This window comes from Epinephelus moara, chromosome 1, assembly GCF_006386435.1.
Source record: "Epinephelus moara isolate mb chromosome 1, YSFRI_EMoa_1.0, whole genome shotgun sequence".
Lineage (NCBI taxonomy): Eukaryota > Metazoa > Chordata > Actinopteri > Perciformes > Serranidae > Epinephelus > Epinephelus moara.
In genome coordinates, this window is record NC_065506.1 from 17,805,701 (window position 1) to 17,830,432 (window position 24,732).

A 24,732-nucleotide genomic window follows, 5' to 3' on the forward strand; every position below is an offset into this window, starting at 1 on the left:
TAACTAACCCAGGTTAGCTGCCGTCTCGGACTCCAGTGGAATTCATATTAAGGTTAAGCTTGCTACGTTTCAATTACATATTTAAATGTATTTAAGATTAATTTACGAAACTAGCTCATTGGTTCAAATGGACGAGAAATGCTAAAATAATGTAGATACCATGTTGTCCCTGTGCCTTTTAGATCCAAACACACAGTGTCTAAATGTGTTATTAGGTTTTATGTTGGGGGAAAATATTATTAGTCAGTCTACGAAGGCATAAAATTGAGATTTAACAACTTGTATATCTATTTCAGTTTGGCCAAGAGCCTTCAAACTTCAAGTCCTTTTTTTGTTACCTTCACTGTAACTAAAGTTACAACTTGCCGTCTTTATAAGGCAGTGTAGATTTATGTTTTTTTTTCACAAGTTGTCTACAAAGAAACTCTTTCACACTACATGACAGGAGTCTTTAGACTAAATCATAATTGTATTAAAATAACACTATAATAATATACTAGTAGCTGCAGCCTTTTTGTTTCCCAATTCTGAAACATACTGGAACTGTACAATGTGTTTGTTGCAACACACATATTACACCCCCACTATGATGAAATACCTACAAACTGCACAAATCGCAAGACAAGACCTCCACAGAAACAACAACAGCGACAGCAATGTGACAACCACATTACTCAAACAGGTACTTCCTCTTCAGCAGGGAGGTGTGACTTAATTCTGCAGCCAAAACAATTCCATATAAATACAACATGCACCCAGAAGACTGCACCTACACTTTGCTTCACAGTCACACCAAAGCTGGTAATGAGCAAACAGCTGCAGGTGTGGCAGGGCCAAACAAACGAAGACAACACATCTCGGATCTGCCTCCAAACTTCCTCATTCTCCAACTGCCTGCAGTCTTTTCTCAGAAGTGTCTGTGGTGTTTTCACCCGACCTGACACACCTGGGAATGCACAGTGATGCAGACTTACCTCTAGGGGGCACAGGGGTGAAGGGGATACTCTGCGACAGCCTCATCAAGTTGTTGCGCTCCACAGCTGCAGGAGGAAAAGTACAGGCACACATAAAAACACAAACAGGTTTAGGCAAGTGCAGAGTGAACTGAGGTGAAAATACTTTGTAGGATTATGCATTGCTCTCAGTGAAAGATCATTTTCACCCACGGACAGCACTCTAAATTAAATGCAATGTTTCAATATAACAAAATCTACAATCATTTATTTTGTAAAGCAACATGATATATGACAGCATCATGATACAACTTCTTCTCCATGTCTCACCTGAGTACTGGTAGCTTTCCATAGGCTTGAAAGGTGAGCCAATAGCTGTGGAGGAAAAAAAGACATATGTTAATATTTTTACAGAATTATGCTATCTAATTAACAAGCCAGTGGTGAGCATTGAACAATCATAAAGGCACATTAATTCAATGGAAAAACACACTGAGGTGTCTCTGTATGACTCTACAACAGCTCAACCTTGATGCAACAGTTCTACTTCCTGCAAGTCATTTCTGTTTACAAATGGCACAAAATGGATTTGTATTTCCGTGTATTTTAAACCTCCTTTTTTATCATAAATAGTAAAACAACAAGTACAACACTCAAGTAAAATAGACCATAATTATCTCTGTAAATATCATGTTAATCAGTCCATCTTATTTTCACCAGTTTATCTGTTTTAATTAGGAAACAGTCCAAAATATGGTGGGACTGAGGCTGCAACTAGTGACTATTTTCATTAAGACTCATCTACTCATCGACTCATCTTATCAGCTTGATTTCTTGATTAACTTCCTGGTTCATTAAATGTCAAGAAGTCATGAAAAACTGCCCTTCACTTTTTAATAGAGCCAAAGGTGATGTCTTCAAATGTCTTATTTTGTCAAACCAACAATCCTAAAGCTAAAAATATTTAATTTACATTTTTATAAAACTGAGAAAAGCAGAAAATCCTTAGAGAAGCTGGATCTGGCAAATGTTTGGCATTTTAACTTATTAATTATCATAATACTTGCTGCCTCCTTTTATTCCTGACCAACTAATTGATTAATAGACAAACTTTTAAATGTAAAAACCCTGCTACATGGCTCTGAGTCGTTTGTACTGTTTCGTCAGTCGGTGTGGGTTACTCACAGTCCTTTCTGGCTCCGAGGTGGGTATGTCGTGGCGCGTAGAGAGAAACTGCGGCTGTAACCACAGAAGAAGAGAAGCACAGTGAAGCTTTAATCCAGAAACATGAGTAAACATATGTGGTTGAACAGCAGAGTTCACTTTATCTAAGATCTCCCATACACAAAATTTCAAATTACTTACAAAACAGGCTTTCTGTGTCAGCTAAAAGATAATCTAATGCAATATATAGTATAGAGATGTCAATATTACAAATGTAGTTTTAATATCCCCCACAATGCTTCATTTCATAGTAATATGTGGTGACACATTTTACCTTTATCAAAAAATATCAGCTTGTGCAATCTGGAAATTGCACTTATTGCTATTTCAATAATATTTCAATTAATTGTGCAGCTCTTGCCTGTTATAGTATGGACTGTATCACACACATACTCGATGGCCCCACCGCCACACCCTAAAGCACTACGCACATTCAAATGAATAGGAGGACTGGTGTTTTCACCACAATGCCTGATTTGGTGTGAATGCAGCCTAAATGCTGCTGGACCAGCTGATCCAGACAGAACGAGTCTGGCGCAACTAAACCATGTGAGATGGAGGAACTACAGTGAAAAACTACATGTCTTACTATTTGGTGCATCTTCCCCAGGGGCTCGTCTGACAGGGAGCAAGAGAGACAACAGAGGGACATTAGTTGGCGGTGGTGTGAATAAAGTGAGCATCAGTGAGTATAGGTTTTGAATAAGTGAAAAAAACATGTGCATCAGAAATCAGGCATGAAGTAATTTGACTTACACAAATAAAGAAAAGAGGAAGTGGGTTTGTGGCCTGTGTGTGTGCGTGTGTGTGTTTGTGTATACATCTCGTTGTGTATGGGAGGACACTTACAGGCTGCTGGCTTGGGCTGATTTGACCTGAACTCTTTCCTGGTGGAGAAACAAGAAGTAGTTAAACACTAACAAAATCCAGCATTCATGAAGTTAACAGGAGTTAAACTATATAGAATTGTTGCTTTGTTAGTTTTGTACTTTGTACTCATGAAAGTACGTACACAGACACACTTACCAGTACTGCAGCTCTGGGGTCCTCGTGGATGAGGATGTCCTCAGCTGACACTCTGCTCCTGTCCTTCTTAGTCAGAGCTACAGAAACACATTGAACAATCACAACCATCATGTGTTGGCAGGATCACTGAAAACTGACAGACTATTTTCAGACACAGTGAACAGAAGCAGCTGTTGATTTTTAGACCGCAGATAACTGAAATGATCACATATGTCTAAAACAATGTTCCTCAGCAGATATTTTCTTTGTGTTGTTTTTGTGATCTTACTGGAGTCAGGATGGAGGAAAGCCGGGTTTCTGTCAAACTCTGTGAAGCCAGCGTAGGAGTTAACTGCTCTGATGAGACCGTGACCTTCAGGCTGAGCCTGTGGAAACAGACAGAGACACACACAAAATGGTCAGAGAAGGTAAACATTATTCTGAAATACTGATTAATGGTGAATATCATAAAGTTTAATCTTATCAGGTTAAATCATTAAGTACGAGTGCAACAGAAACGATTATAAAGCTAAACTATTGTGACACACTCACACCCCTTCATGGTTTCCCTTAGCATTTCATGGACCATTTCAAACTTCTTAACAATCTGAATGGGTCCTTTTGTATTTCCTGTTGTTGTGTTTGCAGTGTATGTGAATTACATCAGCTGACAGGAGGTAACCATGGACCCAAGCTGTTGCCTTATAATGCAATTCCAGTAAAACAGTCGATAATATGATAAATAATGGTCAATAACATGAATATAATAACTAAGTTAGTAAAGCCAAATAATAGAACAGCTAAGACAGTCCTGTAAGTTCAGAAAATTACATCACTTTACTGTAATGCAGCCTTTAAGACCAGGACAAGACAACACTTACAATATTATGATATCCGAAATCTATGATGTAATATCAATATATTGCCCAGCCAGCGCTAATGTCAGGCAACAAGCAGTGGCACCACATCACATAATAAAGATCACACATTTAATGAGTGAGGCGACTGAAACCACCATCTACTAACTACATTAAATATGAGATGAGATGCATCAGGGTCTCTCTGATTGAGCTCAACAGGTGATGGATTAATCAATCACATCATACATTGACAGTAATCAATCAGAGCATCATGTTTCAGCGTCGAGAGAAAAGAAAACCTTGTCATTTTTGCAAGCTGGGTCAAGCGCGATCAGCCCCATCAGTCAGAGTCAGTTGCTGAGTCAGACACCAGAGTTTGATAATTACCAATTGGACAAAACTTTTTGCAAATACAGTCCACATCGAACTGAGGTTTGGTTTAAGTTGGTATTACCACCTCTGCTAATTACTGAAAGGTGGGTGAGGTCACATTACAAAGGAGACAAAGTTTTACTTCAACATCAGAAAATCAACTTGGAGGACCTTTAAAACGAGTGTCTGACAGCTACCATTTTCAGTGTCAATACAATCGACATGGATAAAAGAAAAAGGGTCCATGCTACCACACGTACACACCTGTGATCTGGCCTGTGTGACCGGGCTTTGCTGTCTGCTGGAGGTGGAGGTCTCTTTGGGTGTAGAGTGCTGGAGGTCCAGACTGTCTTTATGCCCTGAAACCAAGAAAGTATTGTGAGCAACATTGTAACTGCCAGTTAGTCAGTCACATTATCAAAATAAATAACACACTTTTCTTTTTTCCTAGTGATTCATGTTTGCCTCATGTTATAAAATCCCACAAAACAATCTGGACGAATTATTTGCTAGAACAATTTGACAGATTTGTTTACTGATCCCATTGTGAAATGAAAGGCAATCACATTCAGAACAAGACACACTGGTGACATGATCATCATCGCAGTGGTAAAAATAATCACAGGTCAAACATTTGATTCTTATGAGAAACTCATCACCTCCACCTGCCGAACAAATCCCTAGTCAATTATAATTAGTACTGAAAACCTCAAACACTCAACCAATCATTCATGCTCCAGTCATTTTATAGATGAATAAAAAACCTCAGAACCACCCAGGTACAGAGAGTAAACCAGTCAGACAAGAGGGTCAGACACAGCACAGAAAGGAAAAGGCACAAGCAAAAGGTCTACTGGGATCCTGATCTGGAGATGGACAGGCCCGAGCACCCCGCAGACGCAGTCCTAAACTTAAGCTCAGACTGAAACTCAAACCTCTCGTTGTGTTTGTCTCTCTTGCCATGCTCCTCTTGTCAAGCGGGACTTCTGACCCACTCTGACCCTCATAGCAGGACGCTGGAGGGGCAGGTGGTCCCGACATATTCCATGCCCTTCTCCTTCGTCTGTGGGGTCTCCTCAGTGCCACAGCAGGGGCACAACGTGGCAGGCTGTTATTTCCGAGGGTGTCACTCGCTGATGATTCAGCTTCAGGAGCCAGTGGGACTTCAGTATTTGGTCTACTCAGAGAGCCTGATCTGCCATCGTCATCGCAAAATGCCTCATTCACATACCCCAAACCCACCTCCCTGTCTCTCCCTCTCTCCCCGCTTCCTGACCCCTCTGTGTTCTCAGGCTTCGCAGTGCAAGCAGGCAAGCAGGCAGGCCGAGCAGAGCCCGAAGTCTTAGAGATAACAACAACAGTAGGATACACACACACACAGTTTTCATCCTCCTCTTTTATCTCCTCATCAACACCAGATTCACCCTTGGTCTCATACTTACCCACAAATGCCCCAAACTCTACAGTGGTGCTGTCAGGCTGGAGGGGCTGCTGGTAAAGCCCTGCGAGGGCCAGTTCTGGGTGGCTGGAGCCACTGGGCTGAGAGGGGGTGCTGCTTATGTGGAACTCAGCCCCGGGGGAGGGCACATTAGGCAGGCTGGATGGGGAGTCGGAAAGGCCGGGCTCTTGTGGACGGGTCAGCTTACTACGGGTGAGAGAGTGGCCTCGGAGACGCAGCTCCGGAGGGGAAATGGCCACAGCACTTTGGACAAAGGCACTGGAGCCGACACTGCCTGAGGAGCCAGCCTCTGCAGCAAGGTGCCCGAGCCCAAACAACCCCCTCCTCTCTGGACTCAATGCTGGGTTCAAGTTGGGGTCCAGCCCCAGTCCTGCTCCAGGGCTGGGCCCGACTCTCTGGCTACCTTCCGTCCCAGCCCCTCCCACTACACCAATCCCAAAAAGAGAATCTGCGATGTTGGCTCCTGCCTGGGGAAAAGAGGAGCCAAAGTAGGCCCCCACACTGCGCTTGCCTATCACAGAGGATTTGGAGTGGGGGCCAGTGTCTGTTGGCACAGGGGCGATGCTGGGGACCACGTTCTTGGAGAGGCTGAGCTCTCGAGTGATCTGATTGTGGACCTTGCTGGCCTCTGACGCCCTCTGAGCAGTGAGGGTCTTCAGAGTGTCCACAGTCAGAGCTGAGAGGTCCTGCAGGTGGCCGATCTGGGAGTCCAATGTGTGCAAAGAGCGTTTTATAAAGTTGACCTTGTTCCCAACCTCCCTGAGCTGCATACACATGGTCTCAACCCTGGAAATGACAAACAGTAGACTCAGTCACCCACAGGTTGCTAGTGTTACCTACTGTTATTAAGGTTAAATGAAAATATAAAAATGTTATTATACCGCTAAATTAGAATTTAAAGGAATTATTTCTTCATTTATAATACACGTCCAAGGCTCTAGCATGGTGTCTTCACCAACTCATTTGAAATTGTCATTTTTTTCTCATTTCTAGTCATTTAGGGAGTTGATTTAATTTAATAATAACCTCTAATAGCGCTATGGAGCACACTGTTATGAGTGGTCCCTGTTTGTTTGTCTCAGGCACTTGCACGAGGATGCCCATGCATGCCTCAAGGATACACAAAATGCATTTTGCTGAGTAACACTAGTTGGGTTTCCATCCAAATGTAGTGCAAATATTAACTGAATTTTCAGAAAATCTGAAAATATACAAATATTGAGATATGTTGGCTCATTGAGATAAGCAGCAGGTGGCGCCAATTCTCCACTCAGGTGCCATTATTCTACTGCAGAAGAGGGCGCATCAAGATGATTATTTAAGTGTTCCAGTCAGCCTCAAACGCAGGAAACAGTGGATGGAAACGTACTAACTGACTGTAAACATTATCCACAAGAAATCTCCACAGGGCACTTTTAAGAAGGCCAGTAACAGTCCTACCTTTCTGAGGTAAGACGTATGCGCTCCTCACTCCCCGAGTGAAACTGATCATCCTTTTCATGAAAGTACGTCTCCACACACTGCTCCTCAAAATCATGAAGCTTCTTTTGGTCTTCCTCTGTGAGAAACAACTCTGAAAGAAAGATGCCTACTGTTACAAATGACCCTAATGCACAGTATATAGTATTCTTTTGAACACAGAAAGCTTTTAAATCCCAGATGTTTGTGTAAAAGGCCTCCTTTTGCAATAATAAACATTTAAGAGACATTCATTTTCTGGAAGACAACGATGGTAGTGTGGCCGTACTTGGTCCATAGGTATGCTCCTTCTTCCTCTTTCGACACATACAGAAGAGGGAGTAGATATGGCAGAGGAGGATGAAGGGGGGAGGGAGGACAGGCTTCTCATGGTAGGCCATAATGAAGTGGTAGCGCTGGTACTTCCACACCAGATTAGAAATGGACTTCACTTGCAGATACACATTGCTAGAAAACAGAGTATGGAAATGACACTAAGGACAATGCTGTTGTGGAGAATATATCTGAAGATTTAACACATGACCAAGGCTCATCAGTACCCACATTATTCTGGATTTAGCACTGACATGCAGCGCACTTACTTGAAGAAGGCGATGAGGAGGTTGACCATTAGTATATACTGTACAAAGAGGTAGACTGCTTGTAGGAGGGGAGTCAGCCATACTCCTGCTGTACACAGGTGCTTAACTTGTTGATCACTGTTATTGGCACACACTGTGAAGAGGAAGACCTTTTAGGATATGCACAGACCTCACAGACAAAAGAGACGGACAATACTGCCTTTAAATGGCATTAAAATATTGTTGGTTTTAAAGGTCCAGTGTGTAGGATTTATGGAGATATACTGGCGGAAATGGAATATAATATGTTTTCTTTTGTGTATAATCACCTGGAAATAAGAATCGTCATGTTTGTGTGACTTTAGAAGTAGCCGTTTATATCTACATATGGAGTGGGTCCTCATCCACAGAGAACGCCATGTTGAACCACCATATTTCCACAGTAGCCCAGGACAGACAAAACAAACACTGGCTCTAGAAAGGGCCATTCATGTTTTCATGTTTTCTTGTCAGCCACCACCGTTAGCAGCCTCACGACGAGCATCGGTAAAACCGCTTTATTCAGTGTTTTTACTGGTTTAAATCAAAAGGTCTGTTTGTTTTGGAAAGCAAGAGACCTCTGCGGATAATTTGGCTCCCGATAAAAACCACCTGAATGTCTGGATCTTGAGTTATCAGAGAAAAAAGGTGAGCGCACGTTAGCAGGTGCTGGGCTAGCGGCTCGTCTCCTACATGCCAAACAACGTCAGATAAACACTGGTTTGTAACGTCAAACTGTTTTATTCAGTGTTTTAATCACCTCGTCTGTTTGTTTTGGAGAGGAAGAGACCTCTGAGGATAATTTCCGGAAAAATCCTCCTGAACAATGAACAATTGACTGAAGGAAATCTAACCCAGAAACGTCTCAGCTGGTTGCAATCTGCTGCAGATGCCACTAATTCCCCCTGAATCTTACACACTGCTCCTTTACTAAAATCCGATTTAGATTTTTTTAGTTCATGTATTCCTTGTGATGATGAAACTGTGGAAACAGCTGTTGGCAGCATCGTCCCTATATCTTCATTAATGTATTAACTGTAACAATGTAAAACAAAAAGCCGACACATTAACAGGTGCAAAACTTTGGCTCCTCACACAACCAGGATTTGTTCAGAGGAATATTCTAAATGTTCAAAAAGTAACCTTGACCTTTTCATTCTCTGTTATTCCTTCTTTTCTTTTCAGCAGAACAACTCGACAAACTTACACTGTGATACTGACGTCTGACTATTAAACATTTCCAGGTTGTAATGACAGTGATAAATTTCAACGCTGTGTGAAACCTTGGGATGCCAACTCAGGTCGTGGAGCACAGCCGGGTGTTTCGTTTCACCTAAGCTTCAAATGAGCCCGACTCAAGTGATGATCACTTAATCGTTGTCGAGGCAGTCGACGCTGTGGTGAAGCAAAAAGCCCTGCCCTCCCCGAATAGATCGTGTTGGCTTGTTCTGCGTGTGAAACATGTTGTGTGAAAGAGTCTGTGAGGGGAACGATGATTAGGTCGTTGTGGGGTTGATTTCCAGTGTTTGAGTGGAGTGACAATCAGCTGTCATGCTGTGGTGAGAAGCTTCCAATAAAACTGTTCTTACCCTCGTAATCTCCCCTACCATCCTCATCGTCCTTACCATCGATTTCATAGGCATACACTTCCCCATACATCATCCAGTACGGCTGAAAGACCACGTCTTTGGCCAGCGTCCAGCTGGGCTCCTCGTCTGGGTACAGAATGGCTTTCCTAGGTACGCCATAGCTCAGCAGGACTATAGCCATTATTACCACAATATAAAACATGTTGGCCACCTGCAAGACATGTCACACACACTGAATCACAGATATGACTCATGGTATTATCGCTATCTAAAATAATACTGTACCTATAAAGTACATTCACAGAGTTTCCTTACTGCACATGTGTCTACTGTGGGGATCCAGATCAGCACTTCTTTACTTTGATAAAAAGAAACATTTAAAAAGTCCCTTCACAGTTCATGTAATAGTTTGTTAAATAAGGAAAATTAAGAACATGGCCATTCTTTTTTATTCTTTGATTTGTGTTGCCTGTTTCAAAGCAATTATTTATAATAGCTGCTGGGTAAAAAATCCTTATGTCGTTTTAGAAATCCCCAGAGCAGACACAGTAATGTTGAAAGGTTCATGACTACTTCACAGCTATGACTGTGTACATGATGGAAACTTATACACTTTTTTGCTTTCTTGGTGCGAACTGGATGAGAAGATCAATGGAACTCTAACACCTCTACAAATAAAAAAGCTACAGCTAGCAGCTGGTTAGCTTAGATTAGCATCAACACTGGAAACAGAAGGATTTGCTAACGTGGCTCTGTCACAAAACAGTCCCACATGTAACTCCCTAAAAACTCTTGTTGTTTCTTTTGTTTGTGTGTGGATTAAACAAACAATATATTGTGTAATTCGGTAAAATGTCCAGGTGCTGGTGAACAGACACACCCAGGCTAGCTGTTTCCCACTGCATCCAGTCTTCATGCTATGCTAAGCTAAGCTAAGCTAAGCGCCAGGTGATAACCAGCTTCATATTTAGCGCAACTTTCAAGAAAGCAAATAAGTACATTTTAAAGAATTGGCCATCAAATTAAAATAAGGAAAATTACATTAACCAATCATTTCATCCAATATTGTGTTGAAGGTAAGCTTAAGGTTTATAAATACTCTGGTAAAACTACGACATGGAGCACACAGTAAATGCACAAAATAATAGCGGGACCGATGGAGAGTCTGTTCTAAAGCTGATAGGGCTGCTCAGGATATCAAACAGGTTACAATACCTGTAACAGCATGAAGATGATTTACGCTGTTTAAATATGAATGTTCAAATTAATAAAATAAAAACAAATATTTAGATAAGTAATTTGTGAATGCACAAAAAATAACAACTCAACAGTTTGTTCAGACTATTTGCTAAATCAGATATGATATTTAAAAGGTGTGTGTAATATTGTCATGTAAATCACTTAAAAATTTTAATATAATTTCTTGCTGTGTATGAAGTGTTGTCTGCTCATTACAATTCAATTTTGGTTACATCAACAAAGTATTGCATGCATAAATAAATTATTATCCCTGTTTAATTGTAAATCTGAGAGCACCTTCAGAAAAGTAACAACAGCTTCAACAGTGTGTACAAAAATGTTCACATCTGTCCCGTGACTTCTCACTCTCACAAGAACTCACCATTTTAGCGATCATCATGACGTACGGTCCAGCCTGCTGGTTAACAGCCAGAATATCCAGGAGTCGCACGTACCAGAAGATGATATTGAGACAATACACCGTCCTCCCAGGGACGAAGGCTTCACCTCCGGCCAACCTCAGGCCAAAGCCGATAAAGAAGGTCACAATGGCCAGAAAGTCGGACACATTAAAATAGTCACTAAACCACACCTTTATCTTCTGGCTTATTTTGCCAGCTTCAGACATAAACATCTGGAAAAAAAGAGAGATGGAGGTTAGAAGAAGAAGGAGAATAAAATGTGAAATAATAATTGTGCAGAGATCTGTTAAGAAGTCAGTGGTGAGATTTACATGATAGTTTACATGTCCCTAAACACTTCTATTGCACGTACCTCTCGGATTTTCTCAATGGCTGAGGTGAATATGTAGAGGATGACAACCCACTCCTGAGGAGAAGGCTGATCGGGCATTTTCACCAGGACCACATACGAGTAGAACATCAAGAAGCTCAGGTAGAAGAGCTGACGATGGAGACACACATAGTAATGATTATATAAAACACTTCTTCCAATATAAGTAAAGGATCAATTCTCACAAGAATGGGGATGCTGTGTCTCTTCTATAAAGCAGTCTTTTTAACTGGTTATGAAACAATCTTAATGTAAGACTGATGTCTATATAGTTATCCCTCATGCCTGAACCCAGGTCGGATTACCAGCAAAATTAGATGGAACTACTTACAGATGCAATCTTATGAGATTATGAGAGAGCCTATGTTTACATTTACCAGGTTAAGTAACGCAGTGAGCACATTAGCCAGTTAAAAGGAAGATTTTTCTTAAGGGAATTTAAAAATTTCCATCACATTTTGTGGTTATGGCTGAGACTGGAGCAGGATTAGCAAAAAGAGAAAGAACAGAACAGAACGAAGAACAAAAAAAGCTAAAAGCTTCCCACATGGTGACCATTTTTAACTTTTGTGGCAAATATGGAAGCTGAAAAATTGTAATAAAACATGCTATATACCCTACTTATGTCATGCAAGTTAACTAATTTGTCATCCTTTTTTTCCCTTTTTTTATTTTTATATACATATAAATATTTTTGTATTCCTTTTTATTTTTTTTTATTTTCAATTTTTATTTTTTTCTTTCTTGTCTATTGGATTTCCTTTGACTGGTCTGACTTTCTCGGTTTGTTCCTGGGTTGATGGGTGGGTGGTGTTATCTTTTTGTCCTTACTGGCTCTGTTTTTGTTATACTCTGTACATCTTTATTGAATTATCAATAAAAATTGCTTGTTTAAAAAAAAAAATAAAGCGCCAGGGACAGTGATAGAGCAACCGTAAAAACTTGACTCAACCTTGGTTAGCCATTAAGCAGATGAAGAGATCTATGGGATTTGAAAGAATACAAAAACTGATCCTGAATTCCTCCTCCCAGACAGGTATGTAATATGTCCATTTTATTTAGGAAACAAATTAAAAGATGTGGTTTTATATCAATAAAGAATTTACACTGGTGGCTAAGACAAAGTTTACTTTGTTTTACCATCATCATATGACAGTTTTTAATCTTACATAGCTACAAATAAATACACTTTTCACAATTCACAATTTTAGTAACAATTTTCTTTCCCTCGCTTCCAAAACAAATGCACGCTCTATCCAGATCAAGATCTTTATGACACAAGGCATTAGTGTTCATGAAAACACTAAGATTTGCCCACAGGGGCTGCCAAAATCAACACAAAATGTAAGTTCCTTGTAGTTGTTTTTACTGTGTGTGTCATAAATGTAGGACCTATAGATATACTGTACAATAAGATATGTTGGACGCAGATGAGAATTGGCCGGGAGACTCTAAATTCGGACAGCACCAGAGAGGGACTTCCTCTCTCTGAGATATTTTGAGACGAGGTCAGCTGAGGCCCTCTGAAGGGGCTGAACCTCATCATGGCACTTTGAGTCGGGAGCAAATAGCCTGCCATTTTGACTGAGGCCTCTGAACCTCTGAACCCTCAGAGCTCAGCTGGCGGTTAGCTATGTGGATAAGGACTGTGTGAGAGAGCAGGAGAAATTTCATCTTCCCCGTCTCAAGTGAAAATTGCAGTTCCCAACGAAGTCTGTTCTCAGGAGGGGCAAGTGGTTCAGGGGATTATATAAGAAATAGAGATGGGAATTTTTATCCAACTTACAATTTAATTGATTGAAAGCTGTAACAATATGTATTTTGATAGCAGCGTTTAATAAATCTACTGTGTGTAATTCATTGGACTGTTATCACTTTTATCAACCTCATGTTATGCTGCATTCTATTGGTAACCGGGATTGATACGGTTTCCGGTCCGAAAAGGTACAAAAGAACACCCGTTCTACCCGGAGGTCTCGTCATCAAACTCGGGCAAGGTCCAGGTAGACCGAGTCGGTAGAACTGACATCACGACGAAGATGGCTGCGCACATTGTGAATGGTAAACAAAGTTATTTGTCCTCAGTTTGTCCTCGTATATGCTGTTTAATTAAGTGTTTGTGTTGTAAAAATCATACAAGTACTTTGCAATGAAAAAAAGTCAGTGCAAGCCCGTTGTAGCCTAAAGTCCTTTGAACCAGCAAAGTCTCTGTTGCTCAGCAACCATGCAAACAAAAACAAACTTATGGCGCGCCGCCATGTTTTCCAGACTGTTGCAATGAAATGCTTTCAGATCATACGTGTCATACAGTCATATAAATCCGACAAGGAATGACCAGCCTGGATTGCCAAATGAATGCGGCATTAGTCATAACCTCTTCCGTGAGGTTCTTCTGCCCTCCACTGGCCAAAAATTAATATCTTGACAACTACTGGATGAACTGCCATGACCTTGAGCACAGACATTCACACCCCTCTAAGGATAAACTTTAATACATCATCAGGTCAAATTTCACTTTTTTAGACCAAATCCTTGCAAAACTATGACATTCCCGCCTTCAGTTGCACTTTATGTCTTGAGCTAAATAACATGCTAACATACTAAACTAAGACGGTGAACACAGTAAACATCAAACCTGCTTAACAGCAGCACGTTAGCATTTTACAGCAAAGCAAAACATTAACTCAAAGCAAATTACGGCCTCACAGAGCCTCTGGCATGGCTGCATGTCTCTTAGCCTTTCTTTAACTGACTCATTATGTCTTTTAAACATTAATAGCATAATATTCCATTTGCATAACAAATGAATAAGGTGAGAGATTACAAAGTAAACCCGTATTTATTCGCCTCTTCTTTTGTGGGGCAAACTGATGAGTATTTTAATCTGAACAAGGCTGAGGTAACGTAATTTAGGTACTACGCACACCTCAAAGTGGCTTCGTTCAAATGAAAACTTGTGTTTTCTTTTTTTTCTTTACTTCATAAAAACAAATACAAGCCACATGATGGTCTCCCAACGATACATGACCTCTCTCCTGAAGTTTGACCCAGAAACACAGGAAGACTGTGGGAAAATTTGTCCATATAGGCAGGTAAAGGCACACCCACTTCCTGGTACAACTTGGATTAGAAAAACTGCTGAACCTTGACATGCGAGGTGTGAACACTTGGAAAATCAGCCATTAACACATCCCATCTGACGGGCAGGCTCTTGTTGTGGGCTGCGCTGATGTGCTGAAAAGCAGGTACGGCTGATGTAGATAAGCTTGAGCACAGGCTACATTACATAGACTAGCAGTTTCAGTGATGGTATCAGCACCTCTCAGTCTTGAACAGCCTGAAAAACAACACTGTCTCTGCAAATAAAACCCTCAGTGACAACTCCTGGGTCCCTGAGAACCAGCCTTGGGCTTGTGTATATAAATAAACATTAGAAGAAGAAAAAGTGAGAAAAGATGAGCGATAATCCCGTGCAGGAGTGTGAACGTGACAGTTGTAAGTGTGAATTCAAGAAAATGTGTTAGGACAAGCTAGTACTGCTACTGCTGTCTCTTTCTTGATTGTCTGTGGTCCATAAATAAGTGTTTTAAAGATAAAGGGATAATATGTAACATTTCTGAGACCCCTAGTGGCGAAAATTTCATACTGTTCACCTATGTGTAACGACATAACACATAAAGAACCTTCTGCTATCAATCTCAGATTTCTCCTCACACCACAAAGCCAGTCAGGAGGAGTTTCGGTGCAGCGTGAAAGAAGTAGTTCCTCATTTGCCTCCCACTTCCACAAGGGTGTACTGAAGCGCAGAAAAAGCAGTGGCTTCAATTGCATTGAACTGTATTAGATTCTATCAATGGTCAACAACAAAGTGATGTATGATTATGTTCCCTGAGTTACTGAGTCTTCCTGTGGGTGGTGCTGTGGCAATATCTGTCCACTCACTCTATGCTAAAATACAGAGTGAGAGAACTTCGTCTCCATTCTCAAGTGTTCCACCACTTTCTGTGTGGGTGTCTGATAAGGTTGCACCTTGTCCCCTTCTCCAATATGTGGTATTCATGGATTGCCAAGTGTTGAAGATATCAGCCGTAGAGATGTCTGCCTTCTCTCAAATATAATGGAACTAGATGAGACTCGGCTTGTGGTGCTCAAAGGGCCAAAAAAATACATTTGTAAAACTCAACAGCAATGTCTCTTTCAAGAAATCATGACCTGGTTACTCAAGATAATCCACAGACCTTGTTGTGAGTACTATCATGTAGGAACTATTTTCTTTTGACCCAACTACACCTGCCAACTGTATCAGCAGGCAGAAGGATGCGTGCATCTACTCATGGACGAGAGGCTTGTGCTCGTGACAGTGTGACAGCTAGCTCAGTGGTGCTAGGTGAGCTAGCAGTAGATGCACACTTCCTTCTGCACAGTGATATGGTTGGGAGATGGTAAGAGGAAAAATATATTTTTTTGATTTGACGTGAACTGTCCCTTTAAGCAAATCTCTCAGTTTATTCTGAGCATCACCCATGGCCACATCTCTAACAGCCCCTTTTGACTAGATTGTCTCAGGCACTTTGGCACAAAGGAACATAGTTTGAGAATAAAATCCCTTTAGTGCATTCCTGTTTGCATTTCTACTACGCCTGAAGCAAAGTGGAGATCAGGCCGATTCTCTTTCTTCCAAAGCAAAAACAATCTGTGTTAAACTACTGCTACTGGGTGGCAACATCTTCTCCTGTCACCCTGAATCCTGCCCAGATGAAGAACCACGAAACAGATGGTGGGATGGACGTGTAGATGACTGTATGTGTGTGCGTTCTCTTTAGTAATCTCCATACCGTGTTGGCCCAGAACTTGACAATGGGAGCGTGGTAGAAGGCATAAATTTTCCTGGTTAAGGGCAGCTTCCTGGAGCGAATGTGTGTCTCCATGTCGCTCTTTGCCTCCACATGGTCGTGGGATCTGGCCTCCTTGAACACATCCTGTGGAGAGGTTAAAGAGGCCCAAATTAGACAACAGCAGGCCACAATGTAGAGACAGAATGAGATAGAGAGAACATGGAGTAAAGAAAGAAAGCAAATAAATGAAATGAGTAAGAGGAAACAAAGAAAGGAACTTAAGGCCAAAAGTGCAAAAAAGTACTTATCAACAAACTTTTGCTGTGAATATCTGTCGTCTTACATAACACACTCACAACCTGTTCACAGCTCATTAACCCTTTAACACTACCTTAACTCTGAACATGAATTTAGACATGATGTTCAATAATTTACGTCATTGTGGCACTGCCAAACTGCTTTGACGCCATGAAGATACCATATATTTTCAGTTTTTAAATGAAAAGTAAAAAAAGCAATGGATAAAAATACAAAAAAGACAGAAGGAGTGAGTAAAACAACCATTTGGATGTCCTCAGCAATGTTCTGGAAGTTGTGTTCGCTGTCCTCCATTGTCATCTGGTGGTCGTCCTGACTCTGAGGTATGTGAGCCATCTCAGCCTTGGATTTGTACTCCAGCAGGAGGATGGCAGGAGGCACCAAGATACTCAGAATCACCTGGGGACAAATACACACTCATGTGGGTGGATGCTTCTATATTTGTCGACAAAATCCTTTGAATTAAACACACTGATGAATCCCAAGTGTTTTGTTGCCCGAGTGCACATCTAACCTGTTTTCATTAAATTAAATATTTTCTGTCTTGATAGCAGCAGTGATGAAACATTATAACACAGGTCCAACACTGCTGTGAAAACTGAGATTCAGACATGTACAAACAATGCTTTCTTTAGTAGCATAATTACTCTTCTACCACTACTTCTGATGTTTACAAATAATTGACAAAAAAATTACAGCGTCTTTTGTAACGGAAATTACATTTGAAACCAAAGTATTGCTTTTGAAGTGCAGGTAGTTCCTCAGGTTTTATGAATGGGTTTTGACCTACAATTCAGAAAATGCTTATACATGGAGGTCACCTGAGTGGTCCTGTCACAATGGCTAGTTTTGGTGGATGATATCTTGCCCCAGAAATAATTACAATAAATTATAATATTGTCATTTTAAAGGCTCAGTGTGTAAGATTTAGGGGGATTTAGTGGCATATATTGGTGACGATTGCACATTGCACATTCACTCCCCCCTCACCTCCGCAACACCACATCTGTCAATCTGTTCAAATCCAAACTCAAAACACATCTGTTCAGACTTGCCCATTCCATCTGATCAAATGCACTGTTCTTACACTGTCTCACTGTCTTCCCCTCTATTTTAATGTATTTGTATGATGTTTTGTATGCTGTGTTTCTTGTTTGATGTATGCCTTTTTTTATCTTTGCTGTAAGGCGACCTTGAGTGGCTTGAAAGGCGCCCTAACAAATAAAATGCATCATTATTATTATTATTATTATTATTATTATTGCAACCTGCTGAAACTTCTCCCGGCTAGTTTTCCTTCCATGTTCATTGCTCAGGAGGTTTTTACTGGGAGCTGAATTATCTGCAGAGGTCTCCTCCTTGACTTGACTTGTGATTTAAACCGGTAAAAACACTGAATAAAGCAGTTTAACGTTATAAATCAGTGTTTCTCCAACACTCTCATCGCATTTGGGCTTCTAACTACTACTGCGCGAAAACGCTAATGGTCCTATCTAGAGCCAGTGTTTGGTTTGTCTGCTCTGGGCTACTGTAGAAACATGGGTGAACATGGCAATCTCTATAAACAACAACCCGCTCCCTTTATAGATGTAAACTGCTCATTCTAAAGGTAAGGAAAACACATGGATTCTTATTTTCAGGAGATTATACACTAAACACAACATACTTTTGATGTTATATTCCATTTCTGCCAATATATCGCCCTGCCTCCCACACACTGGGCCTTTAAGACCATTTTATGCCACTGATATAATGATGATATAATGTCATAATAATGCAAATGCACCCTTTTAAAGAGCAATACATTTCAAATATATAATAATATAATAGTTACCATATAATACCATTAATTATAATGGTAGGGAAGTGGCATCAAGTTGAAGAAAATGTTGGTGACATTCTAGTATAAACGAACATGCACGTGAACACAAGGTCAGTATCATACAATATATGGACATGACCTCGGTCACTCTGTCCTCATCAGGTCAGTAACGTAATTATCGCCAAACTGGCAATCACGGTCTACAACTGAGATAAACAAGAGTGTTACTAAGCCATTTATTCCCTGTATCACCATGAATCATCCAACACAGTGGCACTTAACACCTCTGAGTACTTGAACTGATACTGGGATTAGATATGAGAGCAGACCTTTGTTCAAGCCCCGGGAACACTGCACCTGTTGACAAATCTTCAAACACAAATATTAAACCACTACAGGATGGTTTAATATTTATATCAAGCTGTACACAGACTAATAACTCACAATGTCGAACCTCAGCAGCCACTGAAAAAGCAAAGCACTGCTTCCAGCAACTTGGGTTTCCATTTGTAACAAAAAATAAAAATCTAGATGGAACATGAACCTTGTACCAGGAGTTCTTGCGCATGTTCAGTCGTCCCATCCACATGTCTGACAGCAGCAGCTGGGTACAGGTATGAGCCACAAAGGGCCGGAGGTGGGAGGAGACAGCCAGCTTCAAACAGGTGGAGTTGCTCCAGTTCTTCAGCTCGTAGGTGAGCAGCTTCATGGCCATGGTCTCATCCTGCCTGAACGACTCCTCCAGCAGATCCACTGCCAACGTCCCAAACTCACTGAAAGAAACCAGCATAGTTTGTTTATGTCATACTCTAACTTCTGTCGAGAATTGTGAGAATCTTTTAGCGATCTGACATGATTTAAAGCCACAGGAAAACTTACTTTGAGTATTCCTTAAGCTCCTCTGAGGTGTCGTCCACCACATCGCTCTTCTTGGCCTCGTAGCCCATTGATCGGCAAAGCTTGCAGGCCACCAGTGCCTTTGCCATGTTCTCCTCACCGTGCTGCCAAAAGAAGAGCGACATTTTCTGCCTCTTCATCAGCACAGCCCACACCAGCAGCTCGTTGAAAGGGTAGGGAAACCGCCGCGTCTCTGGGTCGTCTATGTCCACGATCTCTTCTTTGATTCTTTTTTTATTCTGCTCAGTGGAAGACTCAAGCTAGGAAGAGAGGGAAGGAGCAGTGAGAAGGGTAGAGGCAGACAGACTTTTCCCCCATGTAACAGTGGCTCTTTAGATGCAGAGACAGATCTTTATCTCTAGAACTTTTTATTTTAAGGCATGCCCCAGTCCAAAGAAAGACTTTCCCCTTTTATTGAATGTTTACCTTGGGTTTGTATGGCTGTGCAGTTTTGATGAAGTGGTTGTGCCTCGTCTTCTCCTTCTTGTCAGCCTGCATGCTAAAGGACTCGTGACTTTTCCTCAGATGAGAACCAGGACCTGCTGTGTGGCGACCCGACCTCTGCTTAGGACATTAAAACATTTTCAGATTAGTTGACTTCCACTTCTTTTCACCACAGTTCACAGTCCATATAATAACAGTTTATGCAGTACAATGCATGAAATGTTACTATAGATCTTTTTTCTTAACACATCCACACACCATCCAAGATTTTAACTCCAGCGCACCAGCATACCAGTTTAGATGTCCAGTGTGTGGGACTCAGGGGGATATATTGACAGAAATGGAATATGATATAATTGGTATATGTTCTTTATTCATGATCATCATTGCAGTGAGCAGCCTCTTTGCGATGAAAGCATTGGAAAAACCCAGATTTTTTTTTACATGAAACTACTTTATTCAGTCTTTTTACCAGTTTAAAATCCCCAGGGGTCTCATTTGTAAACACTGCATATGCACAAAACAAGGCCTGAAAGAGGCGTACGCCATAGACTTAATGTGAGAAACTTTGACCCATGTTTATGAACATTTTGGAGAATTGGCAAAGCAGATGATGATGGGGAAGCCTGATTGTAGAAACCGTCAAACATTTTTTGGTGCACACCATCTTTGGCTTTTGTTCATGCGTACATTTTTAGTATGGATCCTACGCATTGTTTTAGAAATGAGACCCCAGGTCCGTTTGCTTTGGAGAGGCATAATGGGGATAATGTGGCTCCCAGTATAAACCTCCCTAATGTCTGGATCTTAAGTTATCAGAGAAAAAGGGTGAGCACAGAGAGGGCAATCTCTGATATGCCAATAAGCACTGGAGAAACACTTATTTGTAACCCGTAATTAATGAGGAAGAGACCTCAGGAGATGATTCATCTCCTGGTAAAAACCTCTTGAACAATGAACACTGAAGGAATTCTAACCAAGACAAGTTCAGGCTGGTTGCAATCTGCAATGCTCACCACTAGACACCACTATGTTGCCATAAAACTTTTAAACTTTAAATAAAGTTAAAACACAAGTAGAAGTTTCAAATATCGACACCATAAAACAAGTTTGGGAAATTGCGAAAAAGACACTACAGTTTGAACTCACCCTATTGTTTCCATGGAGATTGTTGTAAATGATCCGGAAGCGTTTCCTGGTGTAGTTGCACCTGTAAGTCCCGCCCATCAGGTACTCAATAACCAGGCCTACATCAATCAAAGTGATCTTATAGTTGGGAGGCAGATGACTCTGCAGGAAGGCACAGAAAAAACAAAGTGGTGAATGAGAGTGAAAACACTGAGGTTAATATCTACTGTTATTACACGGCTCTATTAAATGCTGTATTCTGATTGGTCAGTCGCGGCATTCAGCAGTCTGATATTACTGTGTAATGACCGTTGCTAGTAGCAACGGTCATTACACAGTTGCTATGTAGCCCAGCGTTGAAGTGAAGTGGCTGATTTTAACATTTCTTTTAACTTATTTGGAGAGTAGCTATAAGGATTTTGAGGAATGGGATGCCGCTGAAGAATAAGAATACGGACTTTCTCTGCCAAAAACAAAAGAACACGGATTTGAATACACACTCGGCAGTCATGCTTAATGACATTTTACGCGAGTTTTATGCCTCGGTTCAGTCCACTAAGCCTGGGTGAGTACAAAACTTTCACCAAAAGTTGTCGAATCTGGTTGGTTTTAATGCACTTCGTGGAGGCAGACAACATTATTTATTTAACTGATAATTAGCCGTGTAATAAGCGAGATAATGTATAATGAGCCGGTGAATACTGGGAAAATAACTCCCTTCAGGGGAATAAAACCATTCCCCTGAAGGGAGTTATTTTCCCAGTATTCACCGGCTCATTATACATTATCCCTTACATATAAAATAGACGCACTCTACCTGTTTAACATCTCTAACCAGGTGGAGGAGACCTGGGTTGTTGGGAGGTTGTTTCTAAAAGAGAAGATAGAAAAAAGCTTTACAACACTAAAAGCATGCAGATATATTCTTTACACACAGCTCATCTGTTGTTTGGTGGCTGGTGTGTGTTTCATAACGTTACCGTGTTGTAGAGCTCCTCCAGCCGACTGATTGTCAGGAAACGATGCATGCTCACGCCATTTTCAATGAGCAGCTTGACAAAATCCACCCTGTCCATCACGAGTGCATCCAGCATTGCTTGCTCCAAAGAGCTCACCTAAACATATAAACAAAGAAAAACATGCTGTTATAAACCAAGTGATTATTTATAAAATAAATACAATGAGGGAGAAAACCAAAAATATGTCCACTTTACCAAAAAAGAAAACCAACACAAGAAATATAAACAAATAAATATCATCCTTCATCGTATCCATGCAAAGCCAGGATTCCCCAAAGTTTCAAAATAAACACAAGCAGCGAGGGCAGCTTATGAAGACAACTGATATGGTTCATGTTACAGTCAAGACAAGCAGTCCGTGGCAGCCTGCCCGAATCCAGTCCCCCCGGCTACTCAGGCTGCAGATTGTGGTTAGCAGAAATTCTGGGGTCACTTTGGGCAAGTCCGAAGGTTTGGAGCTAAACAAACATCCCTCAGAGTTGTGGCTCAAACACACAAATACACACACACATACGCACAGACAAACAAACACGCATACGTACCAGGAGCTGCTGTCCGTACACAAACACATGATTCTTGGCAATGTCGACCCGGTCCCAGGCCAGAGTCAGGACCAGCTGGTCGAAGGCAGACTCGTTTGTGCCTGAAATACACAGGTACAGCCGCATGTAAACACATACACAGATATTAATTCCCAGGCAAGTAAAGCCTTATTAACTGTGTATTTCCTGTTAGCCAGCTAGCAGGATTAGAGGGGGTTAGTAGAGCAGGGCCAGGGCAGTAATACAGTCAATTACACACTAATACGGCAACGCAGATTAGACTACAAAGTGAATCCCTGTTCAATGTCCTGCTCTCTTCCACACTAATCTGCTTTATTGTCCTCTAGGAGCCATCTGAATCAAATGATCATAATCACTGTACACAGAATTGATCGTGTGGATGTCAAACAGGAATCTCAGTGGAAACTGATTGGACTAAAATCAATAGGTTGAACTCCATATAACCTGTCTGTCTGCTCACTAATCAACACAAGACAGGATGCATTTGGCTTTTAAAGAAATACTTTACCCTCAAATGACCATTTGTGTGTATCAGTTACTCCTCCTCTTACATTGAATTCATACAGAAAACTTTGTTGTTGTTTTTTTGCACGCCTCAACAGTGAACAAAGAATCCAAAGAGAAAATTCTTGATGTATTGAGCTGTGTGTATCACAACAGCAAATTTATATCCAAACATCAGTTCACAAGCTCTCACACAACTTGTGCAGTGTAATTAAAGTCTCACTTATGCAGTCGTATGCTCAGCACACTCTCCTCAAAGCCAGACTCCATTGACAAAAACAGTAATTTTACCTCACTGAACACGGAAGCTGCTGGCCTACCACTTCCTCGATCACTTAAGTTTGTGCTGTGTTTTAAAGGGTTGGCTCAGAAACACCAAAGTCAGACAATAACACAAACAACACAAACACACTAACGATCAAAGCAGTTGTAGACCACCAGCTCCTGTGATCAGTGAGGTAAAATTACTGTTTTTGTCAATGGAGTCAGGCTTTAAATAGATCAAAGATAAGTTTCACTTTTAGTTCGGTTTCAAACCAGAGAGGGCAGTGTGTTTGGGAAGTACTGAGCATAAGACTGGATAAACAAGACTTGGATTACACTGCAGGAGTTGTGCGAGAGTTTGTAAAGGAATGTTTTATTATCGGGAGAGACAACTGGTTGTTCTGTATATACAAATGTAGATAAAAATCTGGTGATAGGTGTGTATATATTTAACTTATTTTTTTTTCCTGGATATCTTATCTCATGTCACTCTTGTTATTTTTTCATTATTGTCTTTTTGTTTCACATGCTATGCCATTATATACAGTGATGTGAAAAAGTGTTTGCCCCCTTCCTGATTTCTTACTTTTTTGCATGTTTTCCACACTTAAATGTTTCAGATCATCAAACAAATTTAAACATTAGTCAAAGATAACACAAGTAAACACAAAATGCAGTTTTTAAATGAAGGGTTTTATTAATGAGGAAGAAAAAAATCCAAAGCTACATGGCCCTGTGTGAAAAAGTGTTTGCCCCCCAGCTCCTGTTAAAACATAACTGTGGTTGATCACACCTGAGTTCAATTTCTGTAGCCACACCCAGGCCTGATTACTGCACACCTGTTCCCAATCTAGAAATCACTTAAATAGGACCTACCTGACAAAGTGAAGTAGACCAAAAGATCCTCAAAAGCTACAGACATCATGCCGAGATCCAAAGAAATTCAGGAACAAATGAGAAAAAAAGTAATTGAAATCTATCAGTCTGGAAAAGGTTATAAAGCCATTTCTAAAGCTTTGGGACTCCAGCGAACCACAGTGAGAGCCATTATCCACAAATGGCGAAAACACGGAACAGTGGTGAACTTTCCCAGGAGTGGCCGGCCGACCAAAATTACCCCAAGAGCGCAGCGACGACTCATCCAAGAGGTGACAAAAGACCCCACAACAACATCTAAAGAACTGCAGGCATCACTTGCCTCAGTTAAGGTCAGTGTTCATGACTCCACCATAAGAAAGAGACTGGGCAAAAATGGCCTGCATGGCAGAGTTCCAAGACGAAAACCACTGCTAAGCAAAAAGAACATTAAGGCTCGTCTCATTTTTGCCAGAAAACATCTTGATGATCCCCAAGACTTTTGGGAAAAT

General features: G+C 41.0%; 1 protein-coding gene across 6 annotated transcripts in view; it reads right to left on the reverse strand.

The window, feature by feature from the left end:
• trpm7 (transient receptor potential cation channel, subfamily M, member 7) overlaps positions 1 to 24,732 on the reverse strand; it is a 61,622-nt gene that overhangs the window by 8,327 nt on the left and 28,563 nt on the right. For 4 of the 6 annotated variants that reach the window (XM_050045175.1, XM_050045026.1, XM_050044951.1 and 1 more), the window contains exons 11-34: positions 22,577 to 22,677; positions 21,996 to 22,130; positions 21,833 to 21,886; positions 21,037 to 21,177; positions 19,870 to 20,004; positions 19,426 to 19,703; positions 19,091 to 19,319; positions 16,968 to 17,123; positions 16,407 to 16,550; positions 11,554 to 11,682; positions 11,162 to 11,413; positions 9,541 to 9,751; positions 7,934 to 8,066; positions 7,621 to 7,799; positions 7,314 to 7,446; positions 5,857 to 6,659; positions 4,679 to 4,773; positions 3,472 to 3,568; positions 3,204 to 3,280; positions 3,027 to 3,064; positions 2,767 to 2,795; positions 2,139 to 2,192; positions 1,284 to 1,328; positions 975 to 1,040 (exon numbers count right to left, since the gene is read on the reverse strand). In XM_050045175.1, coding sequence (XP_049901132.1) covers positions 975 to 1,040; positions 1,284 to 1,328; positions 2,139 to 2,192; positions 2,767 to 2,795; positions 3,027 to 3,064; positions 3,204 to 3,280; positions 3,472 to 3,568; positions 4,679 to 4,773; positions 5,857 to 6,659; positions 7,314 to 7,446; positions 7,621 to 7,799; positions 7,934 to 8,066; positions 9,541 to 9,751; positions 11,162 to 11,413; positions 11,554 to 11,682; positions 16,407 to 16,550; positions 16,968 to 17,123; positions 19,091 to 19,319; positions 19,426 to 19,703; positions 19,870 to 20,004; positions 21,037 to 21,177; positions 21,833 to 21,886; positions 21,996 to 22,130; positions 22,577 to 22,677 — 3,714 coding nt within the window. Of the gene's footprint in view, positions 1 to 974; positions 1,041 to 1,283; positions 1,329 to 2,138; positions 2,193 to 2,766; positions 2,796 to 3,026; positions 3,065 to 3,203; positions 3,281 to 3,471; positions 3,569 to 4,678; positions 4,774 to 5,856; positions 6,660 to 7,313; positions 7,447 to 7,620; positions 7,800 to 7,933; positions 8,067 to 9,540; positions 9,752 to 11,161; positions 11,414 to 11,553; positions 11,683 to 16,406; positions 16,551 to 16,967; positions 17,124 to 19,090; positions 19,320 to 19,425; positions 19,704 to 19,869; positions 20,005 to 21,036; positions 21,178 to 21,832; positions 21,887 to 21,995; positions 22,131 to 22,576; positions 22,678 to 24,732 lie in introns of those variants that run through there. The other 2 variants (XM_050045101.1, XM_050045257.1) reach the window with 2 other exon arrangements.